The following is a 26,200-nucleotide window of genomic DNA, read 5'->3' on the forward strand; positions in this document are numbered from 1 at the left end:
ATAAAACATCTAAAATCAGTACTGTTTGCTGAATATTTACAGTTGATTTAAATTTGATAGGGAAATGAACCTAGTGCTGTTGATGGGAGTGATGGTGTGCCAAGGGACTCGCCTTCAAGTGTTCCTCAATTAGCTATAAAGCAATCACCTGGTGAGTCTTTCCTTTTTTCTGGGAGTGAGGCTGGCTGTTCCAGGATTCTTATAATGTATTATAATTATTCCTGTATGTGTGATTGCTAAAGGAGAGAAAAATCAGATTAAAGCTGAAAGTTCAATTGTTTTATTTAATGTGAAAGGCTCATAATTTTGATAAGATGGTGAGAAGTAATATATTCATTGGTAAATGTCACTGCTGGTGTCATTTGTATTTCTTATTTAGTATTTGGTTGCAATGAGATCAGCATTTTCTGAGATACTCAAGAATATAGAATAGTACAACACAGGAACAGGCCCTTCAGTCTACAGTGTTGTGCCAAATCAAGTAAAAATAGCAGTTTTCTGTCCTGCCTTCAGAACGTGGTGACAGGTGCTGTTTTCCTTGTGCACAAGCAAAATAAACTGCGTGTGAATTGTAAGAGTGTATGTTCTAGGTCCAGTTTTGTTTTGTATTTATATATCTATTCATTCATTCATTCATTTTATTATCAGCAATGACACCAGTCAAGTCATGCCTTATTAACTTGGTTGAATTTCTTGACAAGTTGAAGAGAGTGATTGATGGAGGTAGTGCTGTGGATGGTGCCTACATAGATTACAGTAAGGTATTTGACAAGGTCCCTCATAGGACGCTCATCCAGAAGATTAATATAAAAGGAATCTATGGTGAATGGCCATTTGGATCAGAACCTGCTTGCCCATAGAAGACAGAGCACAGGTTGAAGGGACATTCTCACTAGAGGTCTATGATTAATGGTGTTCCACAAGAATCTATAGTGAGACCTCTGCTGTTTTTGATGACCTGGATGAAAATATAGATAGATGGGTAGGTAGTAAGTTTGCAAATGATACCTAGATTAGTGGCACTGTGAATAGCGTAAAAGACTGGCAAACACAGCAAGATATAGATCATTTGCAGATATAGGTGGAGAATTGGTGCATACAGTTTAACCTCTCCAAATATGAAGTGCTCCACCTTCATAGGTCAAATGTAAAGAGACAAATCAGTACACTGTTTAGGTCAAGGAGATCAGCATTTTCTGAGATATTCAAGCCACCCGTCTGGCACCAACAGTCATTTCACGGTCAAAGTCGCTTAGGTCACATTCCTCTACCATTCTGATGTTTGGTCTGAACAACAACTGAACCCCTTAACTGTGTGTGCATGCTTTTATGCATTGAGTTGCTGTGACAAAATCGGCTGATTAGATATTTGCTTTAACATAAAGGTGTACCTAATAATGTGGCCACTGAGTGTATATTAATGTTTTATTGCTAATGAATTGGTGGTATAGTACACTGTGAACATTTTAACACCAAAACAGTAAATTAATGCTGTCTTCATAAACATGTGCCTCACACTTTGTCAATCTGTCAGTCTTGAGGCCATCCCACTCAAGAGACGTGGTAATATTATTTTGTAACTGTATGTGCTAGTTCGTAACTACATTACTTGCACATGTGTATAGCTAGGGTTCCTGAGACTTCTGCACAGTGCCGTATTTGTCAATGTGTAATGGAGAGCAAGTTTATAAATCTGGCGTGGACAAAGGATGTTGGGAATGGTGAGGGTAGAGTGCCGTGGGAGGAGTGTGAGACAAGTGGCAGAGGAGTGTTGGGGCAGGGGTTGGCGCAGGTGCAGACACACCCAGCCCTGAGACACCAGGCAAGGTAATTTGATTCCAAACAATTGGTTTAATGATCATTACAGAATGTCTCTGGTGTTTCCCACTCCATTCCCTTTCCCTTCTCCTTTTCCCAACCATGATATATCTCTCCCTGCCCCCTTATCAGAATCAGGTTTATCATCATTCAGTTATGAAATTTGTTTTTATTTTTTGCAGCCACAGTACAGTGCAATAGATAAAATTACTGCAGTATTGTGTAAAAGTTTTATATATTTTAGGCCTATGTATGTATGCTATGTTTTGTACCTTGACCCAGAGGAATGATGTTTCATTTAGCTATATTTATGTGTATGGTTGAATGACAATAAATTTGAACTTGAAGAAGGTTTCTAAATTTACCACAGGATATAAATCAACTTGGAAGGTTTAATTTGAACAAGTGCAAATTGAGGCATTTTGGGAAGTTAAACCATGCCAGACATATTCAGTAAATGGTAGGGCCCTCTGGGGCGGTGTTGTTGCTAGGATGCATGTACATAGTTCCTTAACAATTGGGAACACAGGTAGAGAGTGCAGAAAGGAAAGAGTATGGCAGGCTTGTTTTCATCAGCCGAGGTCTGTGCATGAGTTTTGGGACATAATGTTACACATGTGCATTAGCTAGGCCACAGAGTCACCTCACATAGGAGGGATGTGATTAAACGTGAGAGGACATAAAAACTCATAAGGATATTATCTAGGTTGGAGGGCTTGAGTTATTGTGAGAGATTTGATTAGATAAGTCTCTTGGCTGGAAAGAAGATGTGATTGTTAAAATTCTGGGAGTCATAGGATAGTGTCTATTTTTGTAGTAGCAGTGTCTAAATCTTAAGGGTATGGGTTTAAGGTGAGAGCGAGGCAATCAGAGAGATTATACTGCATGTGAATAAAAGTATTAGTATCTGGAAAGAGGATCCAGAAGCAAGAACAGTGAAAATTTTAGAGGCGTGTAACAGGTACAGGTTTCCCTCGCCACCCGAAGGTAGAGCGTTCCTGTGAAACGGTTCGTAAGCGGAAATGTCGTAAAGCGAAGAAGCAATTACCATTTATTTATATGGGAAAACTTTGTGAGCGTTTGCATACCCAAAAATAACCTACCAAATCATGACAAATAACACATAAAACCTAAAATAACAGTAACATATAGTAAAAGCAGGAATGATATGATAAATACACAGCCCATATAAAGTAGAAATTCTCAGAGGCGATGCAATCGGAAATCGGCACTGATCTGGGCCAACAATTACGTGTCGGCGGCACCTATTTAATTAGCTTGTTTATTTCGGCTTTTTTCTTAAAGATGTGCTGTGTGCCTCCCGGCTACCGTTGCATTCTCCGCGAATCGGTACAGTATCTGTCCGGGGCCCGGGGCTTGGGGTGGTGGGACACGGGTGTCATCTCATCGTTGATCAGGGCAAGCAGCTCATCTTCTCCTATGACTGCCCGCCTCGATGTCGAAGATCGAGGTTCGTCGTCTGCTGTGGCTGATGTGGAAGGCTTGCTTGACTGCTGAGTCTCACGCATTTTTCTATCATACAGTTGTTTGTAAGGACTCAAACCATCCTGCAAATATCCCCTAAACCTACGTACCCTTTCAAAATTAAAGTCGAACTTTTATCATTGCAGCGAAAATCTCACGCAGCTGCTTCACGTTCAGTTCGCTACTGCATTCGGTTTCGATTGTTATCCTTTCCTCTTCCAATTGCATCAGCTCTTCATCTATCAGTTCTTGGTCATGGGATGCCAAAACCTCTTCAACATCATCTTTGTCAGTTTCCACAAGCCAAACTCACTTTGTCCTTGCTTCGTTCACCACAATCGAAACGCTTAATTATGTCTAGTTTTACACTAAGTGTAACACCCTTACGATACCTTAGAACTCATCTTGCTAACGGCTGCTCACAGGCACATGTTAAAGCAATGCCATTCCGAATCCGGGGGAGAGCGACTGCTCGGGGCGCATGCTGCCTTTTATCGCACACTGATTTTTTCAGTGCTGATTTTTTATTGCGCGCTGCCTTTCTTCGTAACAGTGAAAACACCTTCTGAAAGTGAAAATGGTACCAACGTAGGTCTTTCGTAACAGTGAGGTTTCGTAAAGCGAACGTTCGAAAAGCAGGGGACACCTGTAGTTGAATGAGCTTGCGGTGGAGTAAATGAAATTAATATGGAAAGTAAGGTTAATGCAGATTGACATGATGGTTGGCATAGATGCTCTGAGCTGAAGGGCCTGTTTCTATGCAGTTTATCTCTGACGTTAATGTGGTTAAATAGTATAAAAAGATATATAACCAATATTGCTTTAAAAATTGTTATCTGGTTTCTGGTTTTGCAGGCCATGGAGGAGGATTTGGTGGTTATTGGGAACGTGGAGCCAATTTAAAGGAATATTATGAAAAGAGAGATGAGCAAGAAGCCCAAGCAGTAAGTCATCGTGTTCTTAATGAGAACTAAAAATGGTAATGTGAAAGGTATTCAGCATCTTCATTATCACAGTTGGATTTTTTTTTCACCAAAAACACAAATACATGACTTGCATGCATTTAGTTTTCAGCTTGAAACAAATCCTATTGAAGCAAAAAAATGAAGTACCAGAATGAAGGCTGCTTGTTTGTTTTATTAACACTGTGTTTTCTTTAATTTATTTGTCTTTTTTGTTTTGGTTGCATATTATGAGTATTATATTGCTTGTCAATAAAACAGATGTTTTACAGTGCCTTGGTGAAAAAAGTATTTGCTGATCTGGACTAGAACTTCAGTCTCTGATCCATAATAAGGGCTTTGGGTGAATATAATAGATTTTGATAATTTAGGGTTAGGGGAAACTAAGATTTTCACTTAGTTCAAGTTCATGCCTAATTGTCATTCAACCACAGATAAATGTAATGAAATGAAACAGTGATTGGGACCAAGCTGCAAAACTCATTGCCAACAGTGCACAGCAGACTACACATTAGCACAAATAGCACTTATGGTTGTGTTTTCAGAAAAACATACCCGGCACACACAAAAAAGTATAGCCCAAGTCTTGAGTAGCGTGACTGTAGATTGCTCTGGTCCAGCTTGTTCTTCCACTGAGCGAACAGTGGAGGGCAGTATTGACAGAATGGGCCAGCCTCCAGCCCAGTACTGGTTCCAGCGTGCCCAACAGAGGCCACTTCTCTCTCCCACAGCACCTCGGCCTTTCCTCCCCTGGGCGGCTACAACTGGTGAAACTGTGGCCTCTCTCTAGTCCTTGCCACAAACAATGCAGTGCAGATCCCCAGTTTTTGGTCTCTTCAGTGGACTGGACTTGCAGTATTCTACATTACCAACAGAGCCTAGTGATCACAATAAAAAAAAAATCAAAGCCAATTACTCACTCCATTTGTTGGATCGCGTAGCTTCTTGGCAAAATGGTACGCAACAAGTCCAGGTGACAATACAACAGGACGCATTAAGTCCAGCTCTGTCGTTATCGAACAGCTCGCTGATGGGATAGTCCTGCAGTACTTGTTGTTCTTAGTATCCAACAGTGAATTGCAAATGTAAGAGTCATGCAGGACAAACAAATACAGCTTTGATTGGATCCAGTGTCACTGCTGCAACTGAACACATCACCATCTTACTGGCAAAGATATTATGCAATGCACAGAGACAAATTCAGATTTTACTATTAATGAACAAGCATAAATGAAAGCATGGGCCATTGACCAACTTCGACTGATGCTTTTCCTTGCTTAGATAATACTGTATGTTGAGACTGTGGTTCATCAAATATTGTGCAGATGTTAGAAATTTGAAGTAAAATTAAAAGTTGCCAAAAATACTTAGCAGGCCTGGGTATTTCTGTGGAAAGGGAAGCAGATAATTTTCTTTTTTTCTTTGGTCCATTGGTATACCCCATAGCACCTTATATTTTCCTTTATCGTGCAAATTAGAACTTATTTTTGACTTTTTCTGCTATTGTTAAAAGGTTATCAGTTATTTTATCTTTATTTATGTTGCCTATTCATAAATAAATTTCTGATTTTTTTTTTTTGTTTTGTCTTCCTTTATTTTGTGCATGTCTAAAACAAAACTTGATTTTTCCTAGACACTGGAGTCGGAAGGCTTGGATTTAAATGCTGGTCTTCATGGTAACTGGACGCTTGAAAATTCCAAGGCTCAACTCAACCAATTCTTTCAAAAAGAGAAGATTCAAGCTGACTACAAATATTCTCAAGTGGGACCTGATCACAACAGGTTTGCTATATTTTGGTTGTGGAGTAATCAATTTGAGTAATTCTACATTATTCATATTCAAAGCTTTCATTTCATGCAATTTTCTACAGATTGGGTTTCTGTGATAGACGCAATACATCTAATGTCAACTTGTTCACATTGAAGATGGTGCTAATTGTCTTGCTTTGATTCAGATAGAATTAATCTGTTTAAAGGAATCTATAGAGATGAATAACTAATACATCCATGTAAGCTAACTAAGCTGAATGATTGGATCAAAAATTTAAAAAGCTATATTATATTTCTTGTTTTCCATTTACATGCAGAAGATAACTGTTCTGCATATTCTTAAGACTATAAGAACTGCATGTTTATAATTGTCATAATCGGTTCTTTGCTAACACATTTACTTTGTTATTAGGAGAGTAGTTTGACATTCCATTCCAGAGATTTATTTTCTTTGTTATAACTTTGCTATACTACAAGGATGCTGAAGGGATAGACATTTTGGATGAACTATTGTCCAAGACCCAGAATGAATCTTAAGGTGGGCGTAAAATATTCTAGCCAACGTGCCTCAACCAATTTAAGAGTGTATCATAAAAAAAGGAGTCAGAGTAGGCCACGTGGCTCACTGTGCTTGATCTGCCATTCTGTAATATAATAGCTTATTTCTGCTCATATCCTTTGATTCCCTTGATGTTCAAAAATGTAATGATATCCGTTTATAATCCTTTGGTAAGTTATTTGAAACTTCCAGAACTCCCAGGGTGAAAATATTTCTTCTCATCCTAGTCCTGAATGATCAAGACCATACTTTGAGACTCTTCTGTGCTTCTTGACATTACTAGCCATTGGGAACATCTCTGCATCAAACATGTTACATTCTTCAAGAGCTTTGTGTTACTCTGAGGCCACCTTTCTGATTCTTTCCATTAACTAATCTTAGTTTTTCAGCTACTCATTCATCTTGACTTGCAGTTTTAAAGAAGATTTTCCATAAGAATCGGGTTTAGTATTAGTGATATGTTATGAAGCATATTGCTTTGCGGTAGCAGGACATAGTAATACATAATATTTAAAAAGTAAATGGTGCAAGAAGAGAGCAAAAAGATGAAAATGAGGTAGTGTACATGGGTTCATTGTCCATTGAGAAATCTGATGGTGGGGAGGAAGCTGTTCTAAAACATTTGAGTATGTGTCTTCAGGCTCCTAAACTACTTCCTTGGTGTACCAATGAGAAGGGGGCATGTCCTGCTGCATTTGTGATGATTTGAAGATGTCCTCAATGCTGGGGAGGCTAGTGCCCATGTTAGAGCTGGCTGAGTTTGCAATTTGCTGCATCTTTTTCCGATCCTTTGCAGTTGCCCCTGCATACTAGGTGGTGATGCAACTAGTTAGAATGCTCTGCACAGATAATTGTGTATAGATAATTGTGATAATCTTTGCTGACATACCAAGTCTCTTCAAACTCCTAATAAAACATAGCTACTGTCATGCCTTCTTGGTAATTGCATCAATATGTTGGGCCCAGGATAGCTCTTCAGAGATGTTGACACCCAGGAACCTAAAACTGCTCACCTGTACCATTGCTGTATCCTCAATGAGAACTGATGTGTGTTTCCTGAACCTCTCCTTCCTGAAGTCTAGAATCAATTCCTTGGTCGTACTGATGTTGAGAGCAAGGTTGTTGTTGTGACACCACTCAACCAGCTGCTTTATTTCACTCCTATATGCCCTCTCATCACCATCTGAAATTCTGCCAGCAACGGTTGTGTCATCAACAAATTTATAGCTGGCGCTTGAGCTGTGTCTAGCCACACAGTCATGGGTGTAAATAGAGTAGAGCAGTGGGCTAAGCAGACATCTTGGAGGTGCGCTGCTGTTGATTGTCAGCAAAGAGATGTTATTTCCCATCTGCACTGACTGGTCTCTCGATGAGGAAGTCAAGGATCCAGTTACAGAGGGAGGTACAGAGGCCCAGGTTTTGGAGCTTGTTGATTAGTACTGAGGGTATGATTGTGTTAAACACTGAGCTGTACTCAATAAACAGCAGCCTGATGTAGGTATTGCATGTGGTCAAGGCTGAGTGAAGAGCCAGTGCGATTGCGTCTGCTGTAGACGTATTTGTGGCAAGTTGATTCTCGCCATGACCAGCCTCTGAAAACACTTCAACACAATAGATGTGAGTGCAACTGGGCAATAGTTACTGAGGCAGCTCATCTTGCTCTTCTTGGGCCCTGGTATGATTGTCACTGTTTTGAAGGAGGCGAGAGCCTCTGACTGCAGCAGTGAGAGATTGAAGTTATCTTTGAACACTCCTCCCAGTTGGTAGTGTGACAAGAATACACATAGATTAAGATGTTAGCTGTCCTGTGCTGGCCCAGTGGGATCAGCAGTTGGTCTGCCACCTGTCTTCAGGAGAGAGAGAGAGATAAGGAAAACAATGGAGCAGCATTTGGAGATGTTAATGAAGGGACGGGAGAGAGTAACGGAAGGAGAGCTGTCAAGATCGGCTCCCCCTTTGAACCCTGAACTGTTTGAAGTGATGGACAGGCGATACCCCAGCAGGGGAATAAAAAGGGACAGGTTCGCTAAGGCAAGACACACATGACACTCCGAGGTAACGAGACCCTGGAAGCGGTGCATCTCCCACAAGCCGGTGGGAAGCTTTTGGACGGCTGGTCGCGGGATCAAGCCATAGACGCTCAGGGTGGAAAGGCACAATCGGCGGGAACCTGGTGTGTGTCCACCCTTGCCTGGGTGCCTGGTTCACCGCAGAGAAACGATCGTATCGGGAAACGGAGGGGTCACGGTCGGTGACCTCAGATGACATCACAAAGGACTCGCCCGAAAGCTGACTGCGAAGGTCTGTGTGGAAGCCGTTGTGAATATTCATTCGTTTTGCTCTCTCTCTCCTTCCCCCCACACTGTCCATCTCCCACGGCAGCGATTACTGCGAACTGAACTGAACTAAATTGAACTGAACTTTGCGTCACTTTGAAACTGGTCATTTACCCCTAGACAACGATAGAGCTTGATTGATCCTGTTATCTTAATTCTGTGTACATGTGTGTTTATCATTGCTGAACTGTTGCATTTATTATCCTTTTGATTAGAGTACTGTGTTGCTTGTTTCTTTAATAAAACTTTCTTAGTTCTAGTAATCCAGACTCCAACTGAGTGATCCATTTCTGCTGGTTTGGCAACCCAGTTACGGGGTACGTAACAGCAGGTACAGGTTGACAGTGCTCTTTCAGGTGCATTATCAGGGCCTGATGCCCTGTGAGGATTTACCTTCATGAAAGATGTTCTGATGTCTGCCTCTGAGACAAAGATGACAGGGTCACCAGATGATGCAGGGATTCACACGTGTGGTTTTATTATCTCTTTCAAAGTGTGCATAAAAGGGGTTGAGCTCATCTGGGGGTGAAGAATTACAGCAATTCATGCTTGTTTGGTTTTTCCTTGTAGGAAGTAATGGTCTACAAATTCTGCTAGTGCTGATGTGCATCTGATTCCATCTCAGAATTGTTTTCTCGCTCTTAAAATAACCCTCTCTAGGTTGGACCTGGACTTCTTGCACAGTTCTGGATCACCAGTCTTGAATGCCACATAAGTCGCATGCATCTGTATCGCAGTGGAATAAAGGGAAATACAGAGGCATGAGAGGAGCTTACCCAGGTGGATTGGAGGAGGATTCTGGTGGGGATGACGGCAGAGCAGAGGTTGCTGAAATTTCTGGTAACAGTTCACAAGGTGCAAGATAGGTATGTCCCACAGAAGATGTGGTTCTCAGTGGCAGAGATAGGCAACCGTGGCTGACAAGGGAAGCTAAGGAATAAAAGCCAAGGAACAGGCATATAAGGTAGCAAGAGTGGGAAGTTGGATGGTTAGGAAGCTTTTAAAATCCAACAAAAGGCAACTAAGAAAGCTATAAGAAGGGAAAAGATGAAATATAAGGGCAAACTAGCCAATAATATAAAACAGGATACCAAGAAATTTTTCAGTTATATAAAGAGTAAAAGGGAGGTGAAAGTTCATATTGGACCACTGGAAAATGATGCTGGTGAGGTAGTAATAGGGGACAAAGAAATGGCTTATGAAAATAATGGGTACTTTGCATCTGTCTTCATTGTGGGAGACAGATGCAAAGGCTTGTAAGTGTCAGGAAGCAGGAGTTCTAGGCAAACATGAAAGTCACCTGGACCAGATGGACTACATCCCAAAGTCCTGAGAGAGTTGCTGCAGCGATAACGGATGCATTGGTCATGATCTTTCAAGAATGACTTGATTCTGGCATGGACCCAGAGGACTGGAAGATTGCAAATGTCACTACTCTTTGAGAAAGGAGAAGGGCAAAAGAAAGGAAATAATAGGCCAGTTAGCCTAACTTTGGTGGTTGGGAAAGTGTTGAAGTCTATTATTAAGGCTGAGGTCCTCGATGTCCCTCTTGTACTGCAATCTTGCTCCGAGGTCTTCAGTTTTACAGAGAATGTATAGTCGTGAGTGGGAGTCTTAAGGCCTCTGCGTTTCAATTGTACCTGTAGCCCAATGTGCCTTCTCTGCTTCAGTTTTCGTAAAGGAGAATGGCACTCGCGATCTGAGTCTGCTGTCTGGGAGTCCATCAAATTTGAGGATCAATAGGTTTTCAGAAATGACTTAAAACTATGTTGCTTACTGAAGTATCCATGGTGATGATTCCTATTGGAGCTGCATGCAAAGAGCTGCCACTTACAGCGCCATCTTGAGACAGTGCTTTATTCCATAAAGTCAGTTGCTAAATGTTTGAGTAATTTCCTTCTGTTTTCCCCGAGTATAATTTCTTGTATCTCAGTCTGTAAAAGTCTGCTTTCCTTTACAACACATACAGAATGTTTGAGGAATTCAGCAGGTCAGGCAGCATCTATGGAAATGAAGAAACAAGTTGATATTTCAGGCCGAAACCTTTCTTCAGGTTTGGAAAGGAAGGGGGAAGTTGCCAAAATACAAAGGGAGGAGGGGAAGGGTGACTAGCAGGAAGATGACAGATGAAGCCCCGTGGGTGGGAAAGTTAAAGGGTTGAAGAAGAAGGAATCTGAGTGGACTATGGGAGAAAGGGAAGGAGGAAGGGAAGTTATAGACAGGTGAGGAGAAGACCTAAGTTGCTAGAGTGGGGAATAGAATAAGGGGGAAGGGTAAAAAAATATTGGAAGGGGAAATTAATGTTCATACCATCATGTTGGAGGCTGTCTAGATGGAATATGAGGTATTGCTCCTCTACCCTGAGAGTGGCCTCATTGTGGGAAAAGTGGAGGCTGTAGACTAACTTGTGAAAACAAGAATGGGAATAGGAGATTCCACTTTTGATGATGAAATGGAGGTGCTTGACTGAGCAGACCCCCAATTTATTATCAGGTTTCACCATTATAGAGGAGGCCGCATCCGAGTGTCAGATATAATAGTGGTCCCCAACAGATTTGCAGGTGAAATGTTGCCTCACTTGGAAGTACTATTTGGGGCCCTGAATGGAGGTAAGGGAGGAGGTGAATGGGCAGGTGTAGCATGACTGTCTCTTGCAGGGACATGTGCCAGGAGGAAGATTAGTGAGGAGGGACAAATGGACAAGGGAATTATGGAGGGACTTACTAATTGATCACTTACTGCTATATCTTATAATTTAGTTTCCTAGTCTACCATTGCCAACTCATACTTAATGCCTCAAGTTTGCTTCATTTTGCATTTAAAACCCTGGAATTTAATATTCCCAAAGTAAAACAGATTGTTCTTGTTATAATAAAAGTGACACCAATTTTAAATTATTTTTATGTAAAGGAGTTCAGGTGAACTGTTAATGATATTACGGAAATATATTTCATTAGATTGCACGAATTTCTTGTATTTCTTAATTGTCAACTGGCACTTGGTTGTGTAGCTGTCCAAGTTGGATTTGTTTCTTGCAGATTTATTTAGCTGTAACTATAGGTTAGTTACTAAAGGGCAAACTAAATATTTCTGTATTTTGCCAAATTGATTTCAACTGTACCTCAGCAATGATGGGTAGATGTGTAAATAAGCTTCTAGACAGTTGTAGTGCCACAGTAATAACGTATATTAAGTGCAAAAAAGACTTGAGAATTCTCTGACTGTTTGACTTCCTATCGTGCCACACAATGGTATGTAATGATCATCAAGAGGAATGCCAAAGAAAATGGCAGCTTGAGGGGCCAGAAAAAATAATAAGCTTTTGGGGTTGGTTGTGGCAAATCTACTGGTACTGGCACCTCACTAAATATCATTAAACTATTGTATGTGGAAGGTTAATATAACGTGAAGTTTATAATGCTAAATGAACGTAGAATAGAGAATGTAGTTTGTCACATTGGTTTTGTTGAATCGATTTGTAATCTTAAGGAACTATTCTATAATGGATTTTTGTTATTTATGTTACAGTATTTATTAGTTTCACCTAAATTTGATACTTGGGTTGAAGAGCTACTGTTGACATTCAGCTGTCTCAAGCATGCCTGCAGGTCAGAGGCAGGAGCTTGTGGGTTGTTTGTTGACTCACATAGGTAACTCTCTCTTAGTCACACATAGTCCTGACTTAAATACTGGAACGCTCTATCGAAGAACATTTAGAAAATCAGAACGCTTAGAAATTTGAAATAAAAAACAGAAGATACTGGAAGTCTGAAATTTAAGTAGAAAATGCTATTTTCAATCAATATTGGAGACAGCAAAGAGTAACACTTCAGGTCAGAGTTCTGATTGAAGAATCTGTGAGCTGAAATATCAGCTCTTTTTCTCTGTATACAAATACTGATCTACTCTTATTACTTTCATCAGAAAGGTTGTGGCAGTTTAAGAAGATGACTAATCTTCTCCTGCAAGGCAGTAAAGGATGGTTAATAGATGCTGGCCCTGTCAGCAATGCCTTCAACCCATTAATGGAAATTGCCTTTTTACTAGATTTTGAGTACGTCAGTATGAAAACAGAGGATTAAATGTACTGACAATTAAACTCAGAAAGATTTGTCATAGTATGTTTCTCCTAAATTCTATTCCAGAGGAGCAAAACAAGATAATATATTTCATACTGATATGTAAAAGCCAGTATAAAGTTTTAAAATTATTTTTTAATGAAAAATAATGTAATGTCTTACCTGTGAAAATTTCTGTTTGCTTGTCATGGTTATGATACCAGTATGTTTCTCAGCCAGCCTGCCTTGTTGTATACAGCTTTCTAGGGGGTAATTGCCAGGTACCCCTATGAATGCTAAGAAAAGTTGTATATTGCAGTGAACATCTGCAAATTGGGGAGAATAATCAGCGAACCTTACTTTACTGTTGCATTGCATCCAGGTGACATCCCTGGGGATGGGGGCGGGGGGGCGGGGGCGGGTTGTAATATTATGACTTTCCTGAGCCAAACAGCAGGAGTCTGCTGACAAATATGATCCTCTAATTTTTATTTTTTAGAAGTTACAATGGTTAGTATTTCTGCTTCTCCTCTCAGAAGGTTACAAAATTTGTTCTTTGGAGGCATAGAAAGTGCAAAATGTTCTGAGAACAAGTAAGGGCAAAATATTATTGATGCAAGAGACCTGAAACGAAAATGAAAAAATACTGGAAATACTTCGTGTCAGATTGATGACCTTCAAGCTGAATGCTGAAAAGTTAGACTTAATGAAGTTTTAAGACACTGGGGAAGTAGGTAAAGCAACAAACCTCAAGAGAAATGGAAGAAGTAATTTATAAGTGAATGAAGAGGGTAGTAATGGGACAAGTAAAGAAACAAGGTTAACTGAGAAAGTGCATTTAGAAAACCAGTATCACCTGAAATTGCCAGAGAAAAATAGCATGCTAGAAATATAAAATAGAAATGCTCATTATCTAAAATTGTTGAATTCATCATTGAATCTGAAAACTTACTGCACAATAGTGGTAAGTCAAAGAAACAAAGAAATGGAAGAATATGTGAAGGTGAGCAAAGAAGGGAAATTAGCAACAAATTTGATTCGTTGTTCAGTTTGATGCAACTATCCGTGTACTGGAAAGGAGATGTAGAAGTGGGTTCGTGTGTGACTTAATGAATGTTTTGTGTAACGCACATAGAATCAGATTTAATATGAAATATGTTGATTTGTGGCAGCAGTACATTGGAATACAATATAAAAAAATTAAATTATAGTTAAATACACAGTGCAATAAGAAAGCAGAATAAAGGTAAAATAGAGGTCGTGTGCATGGGTTCATTGTGTGTATACACATACATACACACACACACACACACACACACTCACTCACTCACTCACTCACCCCACCCCTGCCGTAATTCTGAATGAAGTGAAATATAAACTAGTGATTGGGGTGATTAGTAGGTTTGCCGACATCACAAAAATTGGTGGAGTTATGGATGGTGGAGGTTTTCAAAAGTACAGTAACTGTAGATTAGTTGATGTGAACAGGGAAGTGGCAGATGGAGTTTAATCAAGAGAAGTGTGAAGTGTTGTACTTTTCAAGGTCAGATGTAAGGGGAAGTACATGAAATTACACTGCCCTTAGGAGCATTGATGTACAGAGCAATCTTGGAATTCAAATCTATATCTGCCTGAAACTCGCAACGCAAGTGGAGTGGTGAAAATGACGTATGGCTTACTTGCCTTCATAAATTGGGGGATTGAATATAAAAGTAGTGTCACAGCTTTATAAAAATTTAGTTAGTGTTGTATGCATTCTTGTTATTATATTACAGGAAATTTGTGGAGGCTTTGGAGGGGGTGCAGTAGTGGTTCACCAAGATATTGCCAGGATAAGAGTGTATTGGTATAAGGCGAAGCTAGACAAACTCAGAATGTTTGGAACTTCGGAAAACAAGGATTTTTTTTTCCATGTGGAATGTCAAAGACCAGAGAGCATGGTTTTAACATGAGAGGAGGAAATTAGGTAAAGGAGTGACAGGAGGTGTGCGAGACAATTTTCTTTACACAGAGACTGTAGGTCTCTGGGGATGTGGGGTTGTGGGTGAATGGTGGAAGTACAGTGGTGCTTGGAAGTTTGAACACTTTAGAATTTTCTTTTTCTGCATAAATAAGATCTAAAATGTGATCAGATCTTCACTTGTCCTAAAACTAGATAAAGAATAACCAATTGAACAAATAACTAAAAAAACACTTTTTCATTTATTTATTGAGAAAAATGATGCAATATTACATGTATTTGTTTGAAGAAGTATGTGAACCTATGCTTTCAGTAACTGCTATGACTCCCTTGTACAGCAATAATTTTAACCAAACATTTCAGGTAACTTGATTAGTCCTGCTTGCAAAACTGCTTCAACTCTGGGATGTTTGTGGGCTTCCTTGCATGAACTGCTTGCTTCAGGTCCTTCCACAACATTTCTATAGGATTAAGATCACAACATCCACTCGGCCATTCCAAAACATGAAATTTCTTCTGCTTTAACCATTTTTTGGGGTTGTTGTCTTGCTGCATGGCCCACTTTCTCTTGAGGTTCAGTTCACGGACGGATACCCTGACACTTTCCTATATAATTTGCTGCTACAAGTCAGAATTTATAATTCCATCAATGATAGCAAACCATCCTGGTCCCAAGGCAGCAAAGCAGGCTCAAACCATGGTACTACCACCACCATGTTTCACAAATGGGGTGAGATTCTTATGCTGGAATGCATTGTTTGCTTTTCGCCAAACATAATGCTTCTCATTTAAGCCAAAAAGTTCTATTTTGGGTTCACTGTCCACAGAATGTTCTTCCAGTAGCTTTCTGGCTTATCCACGTGGTCTTAGATGGATAGTAATGTTCTTGGGAGAGTAGTGGCTTTCTCTCTGCAATCCTGCTATGCACACCATTTGTTCAGTGTTTGCCTTCTGGTAGACTCATGAACACTGACATTAGCCAATGCGAGAGAGGCTTGTAGCTCCTTAGACGTTACCCTGGGTTTCTTTGTGACGTCCTAGAATATTATACGCCTTGCTCTTGGAGTGATTTTTGTAGGTCGACCACTTCTGGGGAGAGTAAAAATGGTGTTGAATTTCCTCTATTTGTACGCCATCTGCCTGACTGTGTATTGGTGGATCCCAAACCTTTAGAAATGGTTTTGAGTCCTTTTCCAGCCCGCTGAGCATCAACAGTTTTTTTTCTGAGGCCCTCGGAAATCCCTTTTGATCTAGGCATGACAAACTTCCAAAAACCTGTGTGGTGAAGATCATACTTTGATAGTGAAGACCCAGGTTTATGTTCTTTAAATAGGGTAGGGTTTCCCACACTCAAACCTGATTGTCATCCCATTGATTGAAATACTTGACTCTAATTTCCCCTTTAAATGAGCTGATAATCCTAGAGGTTCATGTAATTTTTCCAACAAGTACATGTAAATTGGATCATTTTTCTCAAAAAGTAAATGAACAAGTATAATGGTTTTTTGTGCTTTTTGCCTAACTGGGTTCTCTTATCTGTTTTTAGGACTTGCGTGAAGATCTGATCATATTTTAGGTCATATTTATGCAGAAAGAGAGAAAATTCTGAAGGGTTCACGAACTTTCTGGCACCACTGTAGATATAATAGTAAGATTTAAGAGGTTCTTTAGAAGGTATTTGAACATGCAAGGAATAGAGGGTATGGATCATATGCAGACAGGTAAGATTAGTATAATTCAGCTTTGTGGTCTGTACTAATTGACCTTCATAGTCAGCACAGACATTGGGTTGCACTATTCTGTGTTCTATTCATTGTATTTTCCTTTAGTAATATCAAATTATTTTGATAGACCATTTATGACCCCTTTATTTTTCCCTTTCATCCCTAATCATTATTTAATCTCTTGTCACCCAGCCAATCTTTTCTTTCCTTATCTCATCCCTATTCTTCTTCACCACATCTGCATCTTTAAACGAATTTCTAACTTTTCCAGCAACACACATAAAAGTTGCTGGTGAACGCAGCAGGCCAGGCAGCATCTCTAGAAAGAGGTACAGTTGACGTTTCAGGCCGAGACCCTTTGTCAGGACCAACTGAAAGAAGAGCTAGTAAGAGATTTGAAAGCGGGAGGGGGAGATCCGAAATGATGGTAGAAGACAGGAGGGGGAGGGATGGAGCCAAGAGCTGGACAGTTGATTGGCAAAAGGGATATGAGAGGATCATGGGACAGGAGGCCTAGGGAGAAAGAAGGGGAAGGGGGAGCCCAGAGGATGGGCAAGGGGTATGGTTGGAGGAGCAACACCTTATATTCCGTCTTAGTAGCCTCCAACCTGATGGCATGAACATTGACCTCAAACTTCTTCTAATGCCCCACCTCCCCCTCGTACCCCATCTGTTATTTATTTATATACACTCATTCTTTTTCTCTCTCTCCTTTTTCTCCCTCTGTCCCTCTCACTATACCCCTTGCCCATCCTCTGGGCTCCCCCCCCCCTTTTCTTTCTCCATAGGCCTCCTGTCCCATGTTCCTCTCATATCCCTTTTGCCAGTCCACCGTCCAGCTCTTGGCTCCATTTCGGATCCCCCCCTCCCACTTTCAAATCTCTTACTAGCTCTTCTTTCAGTTAGTCCTGACGAAGGGTCTCGGCCCGAGACGTCGACTGTACCTCTTCCTAGAGATGCTGCCTGGCCTGCTGCGTTCACCAGCAACTTCTATGTGTGTTGTTTGAAATTCCAGCATCTGCAGATTTCCTTGTGTTTGCGTTCTAACTTTTCCAGTTCTGATAGATGGTCATTGATCTGAAAAGTTAATTATCTCTCTTTCCACAGATGCTTCCTGATCTGCTGAGTATTTCCAATATTTGCTAACTTAAAATCATTATAAATTAATTGTAAAAGCCTATTGGGGTAAAGTTTCAGAGATATGCTTTAATAAGGTGCAGTATTTACTGACTTATTAAATTACAGTTTATTATGTGGCAGGTATGTTGATATAAATTTTCTGGATTTAAGTGACAAACCTGTCGCTCCTTTATTTAATTTCTCATGGGAGTGTGGTGACACCAGAAATCTCTTTTGCAAACATGTGACGTTGCTTAGGCTGCACTAAGCTGTCACATGGTATCCTTCCATTGTAGGAATGATGGTTGAAGCAATCATACACAGCTATTGATTTCTGGTGTCACTTTTCCTGTAGGTATTCTGGGGGACCTAGGGCTGATGGAGATTGGATCTTTATTTTGAGCTTGGCAGAGAAACATACTGGCATCCAAGAATGGTCGATATTGGGCCTATAAACAGGCTCCTCTGAATCGTGAAGTTGCAGTGCTTGATCTCAGTTGACCAAATATAGGATCAGAAGTGAGTTGGACAGATTTAAAAAAAAATGCATGTTACATATCAATGAAAACTGTGTATACCAAGAACTAGATTCCTGGACAGAGCAATAAATTGAAAATTAATTCTTTAGGCACACAATTTGCTGTATTCTGAACTGCATGACCAAAATTTGTCTGTCAGTGCATATGTATAAAGTATGGAGCATTTGAATACTACGACAATACCATCTTTAATTCTTAGATGAGATTTTCTGGAAAGGAAACTAGTTCCAGCACAACAGTTTTCCAATTGAATGCTAATGTGTAGTTGAAGAAATTAATCACTTAGAAAATGCTATCGCCAATGTTACAAGACCTTTTATTTCATATTAAATGATGAATGTGTTTTTCTAATATTTGTCCCACTGACATTTTGTTAAGTGATGGGTTGTAGCAACTTAATTAAGAAATTCTTTATGCAACCTAATTTCTTTATTTGTTTATCATAATTTTATTTTTATCTGCATGTTTTAAAGCTTGTATTTATAATTTAAGTCTTTATTAATTAATTATGTGGGTTAATGGACAATTTGTTTCCAAATTATTATGCCTGCAAAGTTTTGAGCACCAGTAGTAAGAGTACATAGTTCTTTAAAAACCTATGAAACTCTGTGTTTTCGGTTAGTTTTCATTTATTCACTATATCAGTTATCCAGCTTAAAGAAAACATGGATTCTCAAAAGCTTACAGAGTCTATTAAACACTTCTTCACCCAAATGAAAGCAGCTGCTTTTATTTTACAAGAGACAAATATCAGCATTAATTTATAACAGCACTAGACTGTGCATTGGACATTTAAAGTGTATTTCAAAATGCAGTTAATAATGTATTTGATTCAAGTTCAAAAAAGCTGATTTTTGTTTTTATTTGTGGATCAAATTTCTTTTATGCTATTCAATAATTTTACATTGAATAGTAGCTATGTGCTGAAGTTTCTGCTAATGTTACACACAGCTATCCCCTTAGTGTTTATAACTGGTTTATCCCTGGATTTTCTTCCTAATTCCGTATTTCAAATTAGAAAGTCACCTTGAGGGCAGTTATGAGCTTAAACATTTCATCTTTAAATACCTTTTGTGTCAATAGTGCCATCTATTGTGCACTATTCTGAATATTTCTTCTACTTCATTGAAATTGATTTTGCTTGTTTTGGATTTGGTCTGGTTTACTAAAAGATAGAATACATTGGATGTGTTAAACCTCCCTTAAAAATTTGAGACCATGTCCTTCTCTGAAATGAGAAGTTCAGCAAGAACCTTCCACGTCTCCTTCATTAAGTCATTAATTTAAAGATATTCAAATCTATTCCCCTTAATCAAAATGTCTTGTAAAAAAAAATCCACAAAATAATGCACATTTTGGTAATGCCAATAATGTGTAAGTGCTAAAACGATGGAGTTAATTTGATGTTGTGCATGTCATTGCAGGAGTTTTATTGCAGAGATGACTATTCACGTGAGACAGCTGGGAAGAAGTAAGTAGCACTTACATGTAGATGTGAACAGCTTTTGATGGTAAAGTTTGCATGGAACTATTAAAATAAGGGATGATCTGGGCTTGACTGCTGTATAAATGTTCCAAAAGGACTTGAGCTTCTGTATTAACAAATGAAGCATGTTGAGAATGAAACTGGGAGAATATTGCCACAAGGCAATTTAGAAGTTTTAATTTCAATGAAGGTGATATGCGGTGCGGAATAAACCCTTGCGGCCTTTTGAGCTGTGCCGCCCAACAAATCCCGATTTGACTCTAGCCTAATCATGGGACAACTTAGTGACCATTTAACCTATGAAGCGGTACATCTTTAGACTGTGGGAGGAAACTGGAGCACCCAGAGAAATTCCTCCCACAGTCTAAAGACGTATTCTACAGGGAGGACTTACTCCTCACAGATGACGTTAGAATTCAACTCTAACCTCAGGTTCCCCAAGCTGTAATAGCGTTGCGCTAAAAGAGGATAAAAAAACCGTATATTTTGAGATGATTACCAATTCGCAATAAAGATATTTTGCAAAAGTTGATAAACATTAGTATATAACTATGAGTTCTTGTTGTCTTATTCTTTTGCTGTTTAAGTGCTGAAGTATTTAATTGCAACTTTTCTTTAATAAATTTAGAATTGGAAACTGCCCGACAGAATAAAATGCAGATGATTAGCATAACATTAGGAGTAAGCCTGAGGTCTGAAATTTGGGAAGGAATACACATGTATACTCTGTTGAGAAAATATTTTTCTAAGCACCAGTAACTTGAAGATGAGAATATTGTTGGAGGGAGGTTTTATACTGTCGATCCGTAATTTATCTTAGCGGTTTTTGTTTTAAGGTGGAATTTTGATAGGGGTTTATCATAAATGTGAGTGCGTGTCTGTTCCACAGTGGCATGAGGCACTAGCAAATGAAACAGGAAACCATGTGATAACCCAAGTAATTGGAAACATTCTGATCCAGGAACAAAATCTTCTGAGTTCCGGCCATCATTCAATTCAGGATTGGTTTCCTGAAGTGTCTTTGAATTTTGGTCTGGACAAATTCATAGCAGTATTTATTTGGCATTGGAGAATTGCAAAATAAGAAACGTGTGCTTTTTCTGTACACTTTTTTTCAATACTCTGTTCTACTCCTACTAGATGCATAAGGTTACAAAGAACGTCAAGTTTCCATTCACTGGTCAGTCTTATTTAGAGCACCAACTTACTAATTATATTGCATCCTTGTCAATCACTTCCAATAATCTAATGATAACCACAAAATGTCCATATGACTGATTTTATAAAGCAAGCTGCTGTAAGCCAATGCAGGTAAAACACACTGTAGGGTTAACTAGTACATTATTATATGTTTAACATTCAACATTTAGTAAGCCAGCTGCTATATATTTTTAAAAGAATGTAATTTTTTTTGTATAGTCTTAGAATCATACAATACAAAAACAGGGCCTTCAGCTCAACTGGTCCATGCCAACCAAACTTCTCTTCTAAGCAAGTCCCTAAGCCCTGGGAAAAAGATTGACATCACCTTATCTAACCCCCTCATGATTTTATGCACCTCTAAGACTGTGCTTCATTACCCTACACTTCAGTAAATGAAATTCTAACCTCTCTCAACTCTCCCAACAGCATCCTCAAATATCTACTCTGCATTCTTTCTAGCTTAATGGCATCTTTTCTTTCGCAGGGTGCTCAAAACTCTCAATGATATAACAGTTGCCACCCCAACAACATCTTGTACTATTGCAGTGTAACATCCCAACTTCTATACTCAATCATAAACACATGAGATTCTGCAGATGCTGGAAAACCAGAGCAACAAAAAGAAAATGCTGGAGGAAGTCAGCAAGTCAGGCAGCATCCATGGATAAAGAATCCAAGAATAAACAGTTGACATTTTGGGCTGAGACCCTTCATCAGGACTGGAAAGGAAGGGGAAAGAAGCCAGAATAAGGTGGGGGAAGGGGAGGGGTACAAGAAGGTAAGGACAGGTGAAACCAGATGAGGGGCCAGTTAGGTAGGTGAGAAGGGGAGGTGATAGGTGGAACAGGTTGAAGTGGTGGAACAGGTGGATAGGCTGAAGAAGAAGGAATTTGATAGGAGAGGACAGTGAACCATGGGAGAAGGGGAAGGAGCAGAGGCACCAGAGGGAAGCAGGTGAGGAGAAGGGAAGGGATATGAGGAGAGCCAGAATGGGAAATGAGAGAAGAGGAGGGGGGAGAAATTACTTCTTCCACGTAACCAGCGAAAAATTAGACATTGCTGGGGCCCATGTGAGTGTACCTTTGGAGGAAGTGGGAGGAGCTGCTGAAAGAAATTGTCGAGGGTGAGGATCGATTCTGCCAGATGTAGGAGGGAAGTGCTAGACGGAAACTGGTTAGGTCTGCTGTATAGAAAAAAGTGCAGAAAATGGGGGATAGAAGTGTATAGGGACCGGACATCCATAATGAAATTGAGACGATCAGGGCAGAGGACTTAAAAATGAATGAAGAGTTTGAGAACATATGAAGTGTCATTTATATAGGTGGAAAGGGACTGAACCAAGGGGGACAAAAAGCAGTCAAGGTGTATGCACAAGTGTTCAGTGGGGCTGGAGCAGTCAGAAATAATGGCCCTGCCCAGGCAGTCAGGTTTGTGGATCTTGGGTAGGAAGTAGAAACAGGTAGTGTAGTATAAGGGAACTATGAGGTTGGTGGCAATGGATGGGAGATCTCCAGAGTCATTGAGGTTGGTGATGGTACAGGAGACAATGGCCTGATATTCCTGAGTGGGATCTTTTTCAATGGGAGTATAAAGGAAGTTGCCTGGGAGATGCCGCCTGGTCTAAGCAAGATAGAGGTCAGTCTGCCTGTCTGTCAGACTCCACTTGTCTACAGGTTTGATGGTGAGCTCGTGATTGGTGGAGGGAGAGTGGAGAGTAGTGCATTTTGAGGGAGTGAGGTTCAAATATAAGAGAGGAGTGTTGAAGTCAGAACGGTTGATGGCTTGTCAGCAGTTAGAGATGAAAATATCCAGAGTGGGCAGAAGACCAGAATAGGATAGTTAAGAAGAGGAAGAGGGTTGAAAATGGGAGAAGGTGGCATTGGTGTGGGGTGGGGAGTCCTTGCTAAAGAAGTAGGCTCATAGACGGAGGTGACTGAAGAAGAGGTCATTGTCCTTGGATACATGAAGTACCACATGCCAAAGACATTCACCTACCTGTGACACCACTGTCAGGGAACCATGTATTTGTATTCCTGGATCACTCCACAGGGCCTTAAAGCTCCTAACCTCATTTTTCTTCCCAACACCTCACACTTAACACAATTAAACTCCATTTGCCATTCCTCGTCTAGCTTGCCCAGCTTACCAAGATTGCTCAGTTGATCTTGTTAACAATCTTCATTGTCTACACCACCACTTAATTTAGTACCATCTGCAGATTTGTGTGTCTTGTACATTCTCATCCAAATCTTGATGTAGATGACAAATAGCAATGGGCTCAGCACTGATCTAAATGGAACAGCACTAATCATGTGCTTCCAATTCAAAAAAAATTTCTGCCATCACCCCCTGCTTCATCAAGCCAATTGTGTATCTAGTTAGCTAGCTCTGCATGGATCCATTTGGTCTAATTCTCCACAGCAGTCTACCATGTAGAACCTTACCAAAAGCTTTACTGAAGTTTAACGCTTTGCCCCTATTGACCACCTTGGTTACTTCTTTTTAAAAAAAAAAGTCGCTTAAATTGTTGAGGTGTCTTTCTAAATGTGTGCATGTCTTATCAGTCAAAATCCTCTCATAATTACCTACCACAGATCTTAGACCTACTGGTCTATACCAGTTGCTTTTCTTAAGCAAAGGAATAACATTAGCCACCCTCCTGTTCACTAATAATGATAACATGATGGTTGAAAATTAAGTTACAGTTCCAGCTGGGTCAAAATCATGGAATTCCCTCCCTAGCAGCACTGTGGGTGTACCTACATCTCAGAAGGCAGCTCATCACCACCTTCTCAAGGGCAACTAGGGATGGACAATAAATGCTGGCTTAGCTGGTGACACCCACGTTCCTGTAAATGAATTTTTTTTTAAATTAACTCTTCCTGCTTGTCACCACCACATTCTAAAATGTGTTTTTGAAGTTGTGTATTCAAATATGCCTGGAGTCAGAAAATTATGTACCAAGTAACTCAGCGGGTGATGAGATATCAGGGTATTGTAGTCTGACATGATTCTTAATCATTTAGATTGAGAAATCTGAATAATTAAAAATAAACAATGCATGCTGAACTTGTAAATGTATCATTCCCTTCCTTTAGAAATCACAGCCCGTGAGCATGGTTCAAACAAGAAACTGGCTGCACAATCGTGTGCACTGTCATTGGTCCGACAGCTTTACCATCTAGGAGTGTTTGAAGCTTTCACTGGACATACAAAAAAGAAAGAGACAGAAAAAGTAAGTAACTTGATGACTTGCATAGAGTAAGATTACTTATGAATATTGGTATTTGGGAAAAATGCAGCAATTTACAAAAAGGATTAGATATTTGTTCATCAAATTTTCCTTCTATGCTGAATAGTTAGATTGCTTTGTAAATTATCCTGTAATGTAACCATAAATGTAATAATTACAATATTTAACCCTTGTAAATATTTCCTTCTTCACCTGCAATATTCATTTGAGCAGATCAAGGAAATTACATCCCAGATTTCTTGGACTCAGCTGTGTTAGATTTTCAGTCAGAGAGGCACTACAACTGTGCTTCGATTGCTCCCAGCAAAGGAATGACATTAATGTTTCTGTTCTTGCATCATTATTCATTTGCTTATGTAAATGTGAATTTTGAATGAGAATAGGAAAAGGGAAGGCATCTGAATTCACACATGAAGAATGCTATAAGGACAAGATTTTGGAAGATGCTCAACACATGGAACATTATGCCATTTAACAGTTTGTCACTTAATGAGAGCACTGATGTGATTGGGAAAATGAACGGTGTTGTCTTGGCTTCAAGAACATACATGGAAGTAGTTGTGCAATTCAGTGCTTTTTGCATTAAGTACAACACCATTTACCCTTGCTGAGGAATATGAGCAATGAAAAGTTCCAGTAAAAGAAAATGATAAAAAACCGTAATGCTCAAAATCAGATCCAAAAACAGAAAATGCTAGAAACATTTAAACATTAGGCAACATCTGGAAGGAAAACCACTTAAAGGGGATTTTGCATCAAGATTAGCATGTGATTCTGGAACCAAAATGTTAATTGCTTCTTCCACAATTACTGTTTTACTAGTTTATTTCCAGCATTTCCTACTTTTGTCCCAGATCTGATAGTTTGAAATAATGTGTTTGTCTGCAGATATTCTAATCCTTGTAGTTCTCTAATCGTTGTGTTTCAAAATCCATCTGAAATCAAGTTTGTAATGTCCTAATGCACACCCAGGATTATATGGACTGTAAAACTTTTAAGTTCCTGCAAATTGCATATCAGAAAACTACTGAAAGAATAGTTTTGTGTGATACTGTTTCTGATAGAATTTTTTGAAAGGGTAACAAAGAAGATTCAAGAGGGCAGGACAGTTGATGTTGTCTACGTGGATGTTATTTTGCAAGGCCGTTGACAAGGTCTGCTTGGTAGGCTAGTCTGGAATATCCCATTGGATGCTGATTAGCTAGTCAATTCAGATAAAAATTTGGCTTAGTGGAAGGAGACACAAAGTGACAGTTGTGCTGTTATTCTGATTGGACACCTGTGGCTAGTGGTGTGCCACAGGGGTTAGTGCTAGGTTCACTGTTTGTTATTTATATTAACAATTTGGATAACAATGTTGTTAATATGGTTGTTAATACTGTCCTGAAGAAGGGTCTTGGCCCGAAACGCCATTAAAGGTCATGGGGAGAAGGGCAGAGAGTGGGGCTGAGGAGGGAAAAAAGGATCAGCCATGATTAAATTGTAGAGCAGACTCGATCGGCCAAAAGGGCTACATCTACTCCTATGTCTTATGGGCTTTTGGAAATGTTGACTGTGTCGACCTTTTACTCTTTTCCATAGATGCTTAGTTCCTCCAGCATTTTGTGTGTGTTGCTTTGGCTCTCCAGCATCTGCAGATTATCTTGTATTTATTAACATGGTTAGCAAGTTTGCAGATGACTCCCAACAGTTGATGGTGTAGTGCACAATGAAGAAGGTTATCCAAGATTGCCAGCAGGACCTAGGTGAATTGGGGAAATGTGCCAAGGCATGGCAGGTGGAATTTAATTTGGACATGTGCAAGGTGTTGCATTTTGGCAAGTTAAACTAAAACAATATGTGCACAGTAAATATTAGGTCTCTGGAGAGTGTTGTAGAATGGAGAGAACTCTGGGTAAAGGTAACAAAATGGAGACATGGAGATTGCA

At 39.7% G+C, this 26,200-nt stretch overlaps 1 protein-coding gene across 3 annotated transcripts in view; it reads left to right on the plus strand.

Moving 5' to 3' along the window:
• dhx9 (DEAH (Asp-Glu-Ala-His) box helicase 9) overlaps positions 1–26,200 on the plus strand; it is a 93,070-nt gene that overhangs the window by 20,997 nt on the left and 45,873 nt on the right. For 2 of the 3 annotated variants that reach the window (XM_063064042.1, XM_063064041.1), the window contains exons 4-8: positions 61–151; positions 4,159–4,247; positions 5,899–6,047; positions 19,755–19,801; positions 24,118–24,254. In XM_063064042.1, the coding sequence (XP_062920112.1) occupies positions 61–151; positions 4,159–4,247; positions 5,899–6,047; positions 19,755–19,801; positions 24,118–24,254 (513 nt within the window). Of the gene's footprint in view, positions 1–60; positions 152–4,158; positions 4,248–5,898; positions 6,048–18,173; positions 18,311–19,754; positions 19,802–24,117; positions 24,255–26,200 lie in introns of those variants that run through there. The other variant, XM_063064043.1, reaches the window with a different exon arrangement.

This window comes from Mobula hypostoma, chromosome 12 (genome assembly GCF_963921235.1).
Source record: "Mobula hypostoma chromosome 12, sMobHyp1.1, whole genome shotgun sequence".
Lineage (NCBI taxonomy): Eukaryota > Metazoa > Chordata > Chondrichthyes > Myliobatiformes > Myliobatidae > Mobula > Mobula hypostoma.